At 50.4% G+C, this 11,928-nt stretch overlaps 1 protein-coding gene across 5 annotated transcripts; it reads left to right on the top strand.

Annotated features, from left to right (window-relative positions):
• The first annotated feature begins 1,675 nt into the window (after window positions 1–1,675).
• SPTSSB (serine palmitoyltransferase small subunit B) lies at window positions 1,676–11,439 on the top strand. Of its 5 annotated transcripts, XM_064385123.1 has the most exons (3): window positions 1,676–1,944; window positions 2,153–2,482; window positions 9,532–11,439. In XM_064385123.1, the coding sequence occupies exon 3, from the start codon at window positions 9,560–9,562 to the stop codon at window positions 9,794–9,796; it is 237 nt and encodes a 78-aa protein (XP_064241193.1). In that variant the 5' UTR covers window positions 1,676–1,944; window positions 2,153–2,482; window positions 9,532–9,559; the 3' UTR covers window positions 9,797–11,439. The 5 variants fall into 5 exon arrangements, with proteins under 5 accessions (XP_064241193.1, XP_064241194.1, XP_064241198.1 ...); XM_064385124.1 differs by lacking the exon at window positions 2,153–2,482 and having other exon boundaries at window positions 1,813–1,944; XM_064385128.1 differs by lacking the exons at window positions 1,676–1,944; window positions 2,153–2,482 and adding an exon at window positions 2,042–2,059.
• The last annotated feature ends 489 nt before the right edge of the window (window positions 11,440–11,928 follow it).

Below are 11,928 nucleotides of genomic sequence, written 5' to 3'. Positions count from 1 at the left end.
ATTCTGTGCCCATCAGAAGCAGGGCAGCAGCAGCTCATCAGGGCGCTAAGGAGACTGTGGGACAGCTTTTTGTAAATTCCTCTCTGGAAAGTTCAGCCCCTGGAATAAATTCCTGAAATTAAATTGGTGTGTGCAACTGATGCCTCAGGTTTTAGCTTTTATAGTTTTCACATTCTGTGCTGCTTTAGTGTGTGAGTCTGAGCTTCACATCAGGGCATGGTGAGCTCTGTGCACAGAGCAGGGAGACAAAACAATTCCTGCTCCAGCTGGGCACCAAGGACAAATGATCCCAATCTCAGCCCAGGAGCACAAACCCCGTGGGCTGCAGAGAGAAAAACAAGCAGGGTGGGACTGCAGGGGCTGCAGTGGGATTGGACACTGAACTGCAATGTGCACATGGAGCAGAGCTGAGCCCAGGGAGAGACCCCGGCAGCGCTCGTGCATTTTGGGACCATTTGGGTTCATCCTGGGGGCAGCCCTGGCTGGGCTCTGCTGCTGCCCAAGGGGGATCCATGGAGGAGATCCTTTGAATCAATCCTTGCTTTATTCTGGAACTCTGGCCAGCCTCTGCTCTAGGGCAGCCTGCACAAGGCATCAGAGCAAGTGCCCTGGTAACCCAAAATGCTTTTGCCAGGATTTTTAGGGGATTGGGTGACACCCACCCACCCATCGCTGGCAAAACCACTCTGGCCATTTCAAGCTCTGCCTACTCAGGAATTTCACCACGCTGAGTCGTGCCTAGACACAACACAGAGCTCCGGGACAGGCAGAGCCCTGCTCCGGGCTAGAAAGGGACACAACCATCTGTAAATTTTGAACAAACCCTTTGTACGTGATTATTTTAATATCCAAGTCTAAGCAAGCATCAGTTCCACAGTCAACATCCATAAAAATAGCAGCGGCAGAAAGAGGCACTGCTGGATTGGGAATGAAAGCGTCACATCCTGATGGCCCCTTTGTCACCTGCGCAGCCCTGTTTGTGCAAGCGCCTTTTAAAGGTGCTCGCCGTGGAAAGAGCGGTTTTAAAGCATCGTTAAAACGTGTTCAAACAGGAAAAGAACAGTTTTAACCCCAGCTGTTACATCTGGCCCTGAAAAGGTTCGCATTCCTTTGTGGTCGGAAGGCACCGGTGGGTGCCAGAACAGCGACGCTTTGTTTAGTGAGGGAGATGGTGCCTGGAACCCGGCTGCTCCAGGGGAAAATCGGGGAAAAAGCACTTCTGACACTTTTATTCCTCACTTAAACTGCAAAATTATGTTCTGAAGTGGATGTCTGGCAGCGAGCAGGACACTACATTAAGCTTTTTTATCTCTGGGACAAAATAAAACTACACAAAGCTGAGCCTCATGATTGGCAGGGTGCTGCTGTATTCCACGGGATTTCAGATCAAGTCTTGCCAATTCCTGTCCATCCCTGTCTCTCCTTTCTGCAGACCCCTCTCCTGACACCTGCGGGTACCTGATCAGTGTGAAATCACCCCAAACCCCCTCTCCTCCCGCTGGAACACCGCGCTGCCGCTCCGGCTCCTTCCCACTCATCCATCTCCTTGGAGCCGGGATGCTCGCAGGCACCTGCCGGCACCCTTGGCAGGATAACCGCGCTGCAGGGGTGTCTGTCGCGATGGAGGGGTGCCATATGAAGGGTGTCTGTCGCGATAGAGGGCTGCGATAAGAAGCCGCTCTGTGCGGGGCAGCTCTGGCGCATCCCGCAGCGCGGCCGCCGAGCGCATGACGCCAGCGCCGGGAAAAGCCAGGGAAACACGGCGCTCCGGGGAAACAGCTGGCGTCCCGGAGGTGCCAGCCAGCTCCATCCCACGGGTTTCCCCGAGCCCGGCTCCGCCGCTCCTCCTCCCCCGCTGCCCGGCGCCGCCAGCCCCAGCGCCGCGGCTGCGGCAGCGGGCGGGGCGGAGGGACCGGCCGGGACCGCGGGGACAGCGGGCGGGAGGTGAGCAGGGGGAGGAGGGAGGAGGAGGAGGAGGGAGGGAGGAAGGGAGGGGGGAAAGGTGGGGATTTAAGCGCGGGCAGCGCCGGGCTGGGGAGCTGCGGTGCGCGGAGCGGAGGTGAGGGAGGCGCGGGGCCGCGGCGCGCCGCATCCCGGTGTTCTGCATCCCGGTGTTCTGCATCCCTGTGCGCTGCATCCCGGTGTTCTACAGCTCGGTGAGCTGCATCCCGGTGCCCTGCATCCCGGTGAGCTGCATCCCGGTGTCCTGCATCCCGGTGAGCTGCATCCCGGTGCCCTGCATCCCGGTGAGCTGCATCCCGGTGTTCTGCATCCCGGTGTTCCCGCAGCCCGGTGCGCTGCATCCCGGTGCTCCCGAAGCCTGGTGCACTGCATCCCGGTGTTCCCGCAGCCGGAGCTCCCGGTGCCGGCGCTCATCCCCCGCCCAGCTCGGCTGGCCCAAGGGCATCGCGGCGGAGGCGCTCCCGGAGCATCCCCAGCCCGGGGCCGGTGACCTTGGCGACGGCGAGTCCCCGGCGGCTCGGTAAGCGGCGGGGGAAGGCCCGGGGTTCTGCGGGGCTGGCAGCCGCAGGAGCCCGGGGGTTGCTGCGCTGTGCCTCCCTCAGGGGAGCTGGCGGCGCTCCTGCCGCACCTGCAGCGCCAGCGAGGGCTCCGCGCTTTGGGGCGTCCCTGCCCGCGGCAGGGGTGCAGTGACAGGAGCTTCACGGTCCCTTCCAAGCCGGACCGTTCTGTGACTTGTTGCTGCAGCCCTGCAGTCGGGGATTTATTTCCCGGTGGCAGGAAGATGGTTTGCCTCGGGGATTCCCTAAAAACGAGTCGAGCACCCCGGAGCGGGAAGGTCGCGCTGGGTGGGGGGATGGAGGAGGCTGTGCTGCTCGCACCGCTCTGCTGGGAATGCTCCTCGCCGGCAGATTTGTCCTCTCTTGTTTTCTAAGAGTTGCTGGTGGTTGCTTTCAGTGGGAAGCAGGTGCAAGTCCTGCCTTCCCCGTTGGATAAATGCTGGATAATATGGAGGAGAGTCCCTGCAATAAATGCTCAGGCTCTGCTTAGTCAGCACGAGGCACTTTGAGGGATTTTGATGTGGATTTTAAATGCTTTAGGAATTGAGATGCTGGGTTTTCTTTCTCTGATGAATATCACGGGTATGGTACAAATAACTGCAATTCCAGAAGTGCTTGGAGTGATTTCTGGTGCAGGTTTGGTGGGGAGAAAAGCAGGGAAGCTGGGCATGGAGCATGGATGTTATTCCAAGATCCCAGCTGGAATGGAAGATGCTGAAATGCTGTCTGGGGAGCAGCCTGGGCCCATGGCAATGCTTGTGCCACCCCGCTGTGCCCAAAAAGCCCCACAGCACCAGGACACAGCTCCACTGGCTGGGAGGCAGCCAGGGCTCTGCTCTGGGTCCTGCCAAGCCACATTTTATGGAGCTTTTCATTTGTTTTATGGGTTTTGTGTGTCCAAACCTGTTTGCTCACAGCAAGGAAGTGCCTGCAAAGGAAGCTGTTCCTCAAAGCATAGATGGGGTTAAATCTGTGAAAAAACTGCATCTCCCTTTTTATTTCTTATCTGTTGCAAGCATCTCAGTCCATTTTTGCTTTTCCCCTCTGGAGCAGTCACTGGAGTGATGCAACTCTGCTTCCTTTAATGAGATCTGAGGGAGATGCACTTGCACAAGAGTTTGGTCCCACTAATACCTGTCATAGCTGTGACAATATTCACTTCCTCATGTTGCACACTACCCAGGCTGTTACTTTCAGCTGCCTCAGAAATGACTCAGAGCAAAGCAAAGAAGTCTGAATAAAATAAGGGCCACAACTGAAAGTCGACCTTATTTTAGAGCCCAGACATCTCAGTTATTTTGTTGGTAGATTGATGTGTTTACACAACCTCTTGAACTTGGAAGGCTTCGAAAGATGTAGATGATGTCCCAAATCTCACAAGGAACTGAGGTTTGTCAGCAGGAGCAAATGCAAAACCCTCTGAGATATTCCTGGAACAGCTCTTTGAGAACTCTCGATTTTTAAGTGTTTGCAATCTAAACCTGGTGCTGGTCTCTAGTCCCAAATTTGAGGTTTTGGTTGGGAATAGTTCTGTTCAAAACCCTGCTCCTAAACTATATTTACACTCAAAAGAGAAGGGAAGGTTTCCCTTCCCCTGGGATTCAATTTGCCATTTTCCCATCTTCTGTGGCAGAGCTGCTCACCTGTTCTGCCCCAAGGTACAAATCCTGACACAGGGGGAGGGCCCAGAGCACAAACCAAGCCCAGGCCAGGCAAGCTGGAAAGGAAAGGATCTGTACCTAAACTGCAAGGAGCAGCTGGTTATGTAAGGAAACCACTGAGGAAACTTCAGGGGAGGGAAGAACAGGAAAATTGTTGAAAAATTAATTTAGCCTTGGAAGAAAATGGGACAGAGCTGCTCCAGGAATGTTGTTGTTACAGAGAAGCTGCATCTTCTCCTTTCCCTGTGCCTGAGTAAGGAGAGGATTAGGCACTGATCAACCAGCCAGGCTGCAAAGACAGGGGCAGCTCAGTTATTTAGAGCTGTGCCTTTGCTGGGAGCAGCCTCCAGCTGTCAGGGGACAGGTAGGACATGAAATCAGCCCAAACTTCAGCTGCCTTCAGCTGCTGGGCTGGTGCTGAATGCTGAGAAGCTTCTCTCCAAAGGAGACCCCTGTGGCTGCTGCAGAGCAACCTCTGCTTTCCTGAGGGTCAAAAATTTCTGGATCTCATTTGAAAGGACTTTTCCACATGGTTGTAGGTCACCATAAACTCCATCTGTGTACACATCTCAACTGGAGGAGAAAATTCAGCGACGTTCTGGCTGTTGTCCTGTGCAGCTGGCAAGGCAGGCCGACAGGAATCCTCTGCTCCAGGCAGAGATGCAGCAGAATTCCAGCACCAAAGCCCAGTTTGGGAGCCCAGAATTGCTGCAGGAGGAGCACACACACAGATCAGGGTCCAGCTGGAGACGAGGAAGTCGGCTCAGACTTTGTGCAGGCGTGGCACTGCCACTCGAGGAGGGGTCTGAGGTTCCCAGAGGTAACAGGAAGATTTCCTGGACAGGGAGAGCTCCCAGGCTTGCTGTGCATTATGTAACATTTGAAAGAACCAAAATAGCACCTGTGTGCTGCCACTGAGGCCAGCAGGAAGGAAGTTGGGGTTAAAGGTGAGGAAGATGCTGGAATTCACTCTCCTGAGCCAGGTAGGACAGAAACAGGGCTGAAAACAGCATTGCTCTTCCTGCCTTAGCCCTTCCACTCCTGGAAGATTTTATTTCCAGCAAACCCCACAGGCTCAGCCAAGCCATGCTCACCCACGTGCAGAATGGCTGAGTCATGTGCAGCACCAACATTTCCCCAGCTCAGACCCTCATCCTGGTGCTGCACAGGACATATGGAAGGGATCTGCATTTCCTGGAGCTCTCTAATGGATGGCCAAGGGTGGGGAGGGAGAGAAACCAGGGCTGCTTCACTCTGTGTGCACTCCAGAATTCCAGGATATTAGCAGGACAAACCCATTGAACACAGTGAAGTTACAAATAGGAACAGCTCCACATCAATAACTTGCAGATAGGATTTCTATTCCAATCCCAAGGAGGTGGTCGCCCTTTAGAAGCTAAAATCCAAAATTATTTACAGATCAGACAACTTGAAATTCAGTCTGGCACTTTGCCTGGCTGCACCTGCTACATGTGGGTGCTCAGGGCTGTGGGACTGGAGCCCCCCCAGGGACTCGTGGAAGGATTTTGTTTAAGCTCCAGCACGAGAGGATTGCCTCAGGATGCACTTTTAGCCAATTGAATATTTGTATTTTGGGGATGGATTGATAGTTTGCTGCTTTTACTTCTCACCTCATCCCTACTTTCCATTCAAAGCAGCAGAGGTCCCTGTTGAATGATCATGAGGCCATTTCCAGCTCCAGGCTTTGTTTTTCCCCACTCCAGGTGAACTTTTCCTGAATATATGTTGGAAACCCTTTTTCTCTGGATGTGTAGCTCGGCCAACCCCTCCTGCTGAGGGCATCAAGTGTTTTTCAAGCATTCTTTGGAAACCAGTCTCTCCCAGTTCCCCTGCAAGAATGTTTCTTTCCACAGGAATTTCCCAGCAGGAGCTGTCCAGCCACGGGTCAGAGTAGCAGATTGAAAATGTGACCAAAATTCCCCAAATCCCAGCTGCTCAAAGCAGAAATTACATATTAAAGGACCTAACACTGGCATCTTCTAACTCCCACCTAGCTCTGACTCTGGAAAATAAGGTCATTAATAAAGAAATTTGGGAGATTAAGCATGCTCTGAAATGAAACCTTGATATTTGGATGATGATTTATCTTTTCAGCTGCCCTAATCAGAGACATGTGTCAACAAGCAAGAAAATCAGGCAGCCACTTAAAACACTAAAAGCTGTTTTACAGGTTTCTCTTCTTGCATTTTTTTTCTCTTGGAGGTGCAAGTGCTGAAAATAATCTGAATATTGCTTAACAGGAGCTGAATTCTCTTCATTTCACTCATAGCTGGCTGTAACAGCCCCGTGGCCTCTAAACAGGAAAGCATTTCCCCAGCACCTCCAAATGTTTCAATCCAAATTTGTAGACAAATGAATGTTGAGTTAAAATTGCATAAGAACAAATTATCTCCTGCTTTGGAATAGTGGGAACTGATGAGTGAATAACTCAGGGCCCTTTCAAGTGGGAGTGCCAGCTGGAATGGAATAAAACACAGACATGGAAGTGAAGCCTCTCTAGGACGAATCCTGTTTAAAATACAGATTTAATTTAGCCTCTGAAGTTTGCCTAGTAATCTGCTATTCCCTTTGATTGCTGCTACAATTAATTTGGGTGGTAAAGCTGCCACAGACCTCTGGAGGTGTGGAGATTTTGGGCTACTCCTTATTCCTCATAATGGGCCCAGAGGGATGCAAATTGTCCCTTCCCCAAGGGATCTGTGTGACAATGCCACGGGGGAGCCTTGTCTCTCATTGCCTCAGCAGCTGCTTTCAAATGGCTTTTCCCCCTTCCCCTCCTGTGTTTTCCTTTATAAATTATGCAGCTGGAGTTGTGTTATCCCTGCACAGCTCCCTGCTCTCGGGCTGCATGAAATGCAGGGGAAGTGTGTCAGTGGTGAGGGCACAGACTGTAATTTGCTTTTGCCTTTTACTTATCTCAACCTCCAGCATTCATTAGGAGACCACAGAGCACAAAGGCAGCTCGTGTTCCTCCTGGAATTCCAGAGTGCCTGGGGATGGAATTACTGCCGTGCACTGAGAGCTGGGAGAACCAGAGAAAGCCAGGCTGTGCTGGGGCTGCGGGGAAATGCAATCCCCAGGCTGGAAAAAAGGTGCCAAGGGCTTCAGTTAAATCCAAAGGGCTGCTCATCATTTTAACTGCCTCATCCTTTATTCATGTGGCTCTCCGAGGGGTGATGGTGAGGCTGCAGCCTGGAATATCAGTAAAATCAGCCTGGGGGATGTTTTTCCTGCCTGTGGCTGTCCTTAAGCAGCTCTGGATGGAGATGAACAGGAGTGTGAGCAGCTCTGGTCACTCAAACACCCCCAGCAGTGCTCCTGCCTTGCAGCTTCTCCTGGCACGGGTCGGGATCAGCAGGGATTTACCCACGGAAGGGATGAGTTTAAGCAGCACAGCCCTAACCCCAGTGTAAATCCCATAATCCTGGAGAGTGTGAGGGGGCTCTACTCCTCCTTCTCCTCCTTCTCCTCCTTCTCCTCCTTCTCCTCCTTCTCCTCCTTCTCCTCCTTCTCCTCCTTCTCCTTCTCCTTCTCCTTCTCCTTCTCCTTCTCCTTCTCCTTCTCCTTCTCCTTCTCCTTCTCCTTCTCCTTCTCCTTCTCCTTCTCCTTCTCCTTCTCTTCTCCTTCTCCTCCTCCCCACTGTTCAGGAAAGGATTTCCCCCCTCAGTGAACAGCACTGCTCTTTTTGCAGAAAGTCTGAGCAGAAACAATTTTGGCTCTCAGGGAGTCCCACTTTGCCAGCTGGGCCACTTTCACTGAAGGCTCTGCAATATTTCCAAGGCTTTAAGGCCTCTCTCTCTCTCTGGAGTTCTGCCTTCCAATAAATGATCTGAAAGGAATCAGCTTCCATTCATGCCTGGCCAGGGAGCAGCGGTGCCTTTCTCCCCAGCCTGAACCCCTGCAAGAAAAGCTGCTCACAGAGACAGCCACTGCTGCATTTGAAATGTTGATCTGTCCCCCAAAACTGTTGTAGGAGCTTTCTCAGTCTAGGAAATATGGGAAGATGGAAGTGAAGGAAATGCTTTGGGAGAATTAAGGGGGGAAAACTTCCCTTTGGTAAGTCACACATCCCCCCAGAACAGAGCAGGAGAACAATGAATATTGGAATATTTTTGACCTATATCAGTGGTCCATCCCTATTTTAATCTCGGGCTGCAAATTTCCCAGTGCTGCTTTAGGATCTGTTGCTGTGAGGGACAGCAAAGTTCTGCTGCCCCAAACTCACTGTGAACACCACACTGCAGGGATGTGATGTGGCCAAGCCTCTCTGGCCTGGCATTTTAGGCAGCACAAGTGTAGAGGAAATGGGACATTGGGAGGTTTTCCAGCAGGGAAATCGGATGAATTCCCTATGGACTCATCTGCTTGGAACGTCCTTAAACTCCAAAATAATGGAATCCTTCTGTAAAACCTTGAGCACTTTCCTATCATTCTGTTTTCTCCAAATAGACGCTTTTAGCCTGCATTTAAAGATTGTTTCAAAAAGCACATTTAACAATGAACAGTGGAAGCAAACCCTATTTCCTATTTAATTCCTGCTCAGCCATTCTCTTTCCCAAGTAGAACCGGGAACAATGAATGCATAAAGGCATTACCCAAGAGCAAAATCTTTCCTAGACTTGTAATTTCCATTAAATATTCTTTTAATCTGTAATGTTTTTCATTTCTTTGGAATGAGCTGCAAAAAAATCCTTCTGCAATCAGAGATTACTTTTTTCTCCCTTTCTCTTTTGTAACCTGGTTTTCTTTGTTCCCAACAATTGCAGAGCAATAAAAACGATTATCAAAAGTAAGCAGAGAAGTTTTTACAGGGCAGTTGTTTTAATCTTATCTTTATTCTGGGGCATACATGGAACTTATGGAACATTTCTGGAATTTATGGAACATTTCTGGAAGCTGGCCCAAAGCCTTTCTTTTTAAATGTGACTCTACCAATTTCCACATCCCAAGTGTGTTTTCCTATCCATTCCCTGATTTCCACAGGGAATGGATAGGAAAACACACTTGGGATGTGGAAATTGGTAGAGTCACAGGAAGATTTGGGTTGGAAGGGAGTTTAATGACCCAGTCCCACACCTGTCATGGGCAAGGACACCTTCCACTATCCCAGCTCGCTTCAACCTGGCTTGGACGCTTCCAGGGATGGATCAGCTTTTCTGGGAAGTGGGAATACCCAGCTGATGCATCTCCAATAACTGAGCAGCAGCTGCAGAACCCAACAGCTCCCTTTGGTTCAGGGGAGCTGGTGGCACCAACACCTCAGAGAAGGAGTTTGTGTAGTGGTTCCACAGGACACCCCCGCTGTAATCCCAATTTCCCTGTCATTCCAGGTGCCCTCCAACCCCCCTGGAGCTGAAGATGGACGTGAAGAGGGTGAAGGACTACCTGTACTGGCTGTACTACCAGTACCAGCTGGTGACGTGCAGCTACGTGCTGGAGCCCTGGGAGCAGTCCATGTTCCACACCATCACGGTCACCGTGCTGGCCATGGTGGTGTACACCGCCTACGTCTTCGTGCCCATCCACGTCCGCCTGGCCTTGCAGTTCTTCTCCCAGATCTTCGGGCCCCAGCCCGAGAGCGCCGTGCTGAACTGAGCCGGGCCCAGCAGGGCCCAGCAGCTCTGTGAAATGGTTCACAAATGGTTCGCGTTGAGGTTTGGCTCTTAGGAAAACCCTGCTTGCTTCACCTGCGGGGCTGGAGAGCAGAGCGAGGCACCGAGCCCTGTCCTGTGAGCACTCTGGGAATGGCACACAGCTCCTGGGATGGCACAGGATCCACGCAGCTCCCACCTCCAGCAGCAAACCCCATTTCCTGTTTCATTCTTGCTCAGCCAGTCTCTTTCCCAGTGCTGCTTTAGGATCTGTTGCTTGAGGGACAGCAAAGTTCTGCTGCCCCAAACTCACTGTGAACACCACACTGCAGGGATGTGATGTGGCCAAGCCTCTCTGGCCTGGCATTTTAGGCAGCACAAGTGTAGAGGAAATGGGACATTGGGAGGTTTTCCAGCAGGGAAATCTGATGAATTCCCTATGGACTGATCTGCTTGGAATGTCCTTAAACCCCAAAATAACGGAATCCCTCTGCAAAACCTTGAGCACTTTCTTATCATTCTGTTTTCTCCAAATAGATGCTTTTAGCCTGCATTTAAAAATTGTTTCCAATGCCAAAAAGCACATTTAACAATGAACAGTGGAAGCAAACCCTATTTCCTATTTAATTCCTGCTCAGCCATTCTCTTTCCCAAGTGGAGCTGGGAACAATGAATGCATAAAGGCATTACCCAAGAGCAAAATCTTTCCTAGACTTGTAATTTCCATTAAATATTCTTTTAATCTGTAAAATTTTTCATTTCTTTGGAAATGAGCTGCATCCAACCAGTCTGGCAGAGGCTCTTTTGGTGGCTCCTCACACCCAAAGTTCTACCAACACAGTGCAGGGGCCAGGTTAGAGGAGACAAAAAATGAGGATCTCCAGCAGGATTGGAGTGATGGTGTCTGGCTGGCTGGTGACTTCCAGGCTTCAGTGGATGGGAGAGGAACTTGGAAGAAAAAGCAACAGAAGGATGAACTCAAATCCAGCTTTTTTCATGCCTAAGCTCCTGCGTCTGAGTTCAGATGGTCTAATATATTTTCTTTTTGGAAAAAAATTCTCCACCTCATCTTGGAGTTCAGTGAGGATGACAAGAAGAAGCAGCCCTGCTCTGTCTCAGTGCCCTCCTGCCTTCTCTGATGAAAATCAAAATCTTTTCTTGCTGCTCCCACTCACCAAGGTAGCAAAGTGCAAATCAGCACCAGGCAAAGAGGATCTCGAGTGGAAATAATATTTTAATACCTGCAGGGAAGGCTTAGAGAGATCTCCTTTACAAAGAAGAAATTAGATTTATTACCTGTGGGGAGGTGTTGGAACAAAGGGAGGTTTGTTTGGTTTTCACTCTACACAAATCAAACGTGGGTGCCAAATCATAAATTACAGCTGCACTCTGCACGTCTCTACCAGCTGATGCTCCCGTTAGTAGATGTGAGAGGAGCAAAATGTAAATAGCTTTCAAATGATGTTTGCACAGTTCTAGATTAAAAAGAAAACCCTCTCAACTCCTTTCTCAAGCTGCAGTGGGCTCCTGCATGCTTCAGAGCACACATTTGTTTGGAAACGAAGACATGTGGTGAAGGTTGCCCAGATCTGAACATGTGTATGCAGTTTTTTCAGCCAAAAAATAAAATTTTATTCTTCAGAATGACCTCTGGCTGCGTGACTCAGCTCTTCTGTTTTCCACTCATTCATAAATATTCTGGATGTGTGTGGGCCAGGCTGGCACTGTGGCAGAAGGATTATTTTGTGGTGAATGTTTTGGGGCGAGGTTTGAGAATCCTTCAAATGGATCTGGGGTGAACTCCAACCCAAGAGCTCTCCTGTTTCTGGAGGGAAAAAACCCTCTGATCTGCTTCAAATTAAGGCATTAACAAATACCTGAATGTGCTGAGGGCTCAGCTGGGAGCTTTGGGCTCCAACAGGAGCTGTCCTGACAGTTTATCACAGTTGGGAACCTGCAAACACGAGGTGCCAAGCTGTAATCACACTTTGAGTAATGAACACAGCACTGGAGGAGATGAAAAATGGCAAAACCTGTGACAATTCCTCTTGAAAGTGTCTGTAAAATAGACTAAAAGTTCTAATCCCAACGCTGGAGGTGAAAAGTGAGAATATTTACTTGGCAAGTTGGTATAAA

This window comes from Passer domesticus, chromosome 11 (genome assembly GCF_036417665.1).
Source record: "Passer domesticus isolate bPasDom1 chromosome 11, bPasDom1.hap1, whole genome shotgun sequence".
Classification (NCBI taxonomy): Eukaryota; Metazoa; Chordata; class Aves; order Passeriformes; family Passeridae; genus Passer; species Passer domesticus.
This window is presented reverse-complemented; position numbering and strand designations above follow the sequence as displayed.

Bases quoted from the DNA above. Each gene is read 5' to 3' on its own strand.
- SPTSSB (XM_064385123.1), top strand. From the start codon at position 9,560: ATGGACGTGAAGAGGGTGAAGGACTACCTGTACTGGCTGTACTACCAG.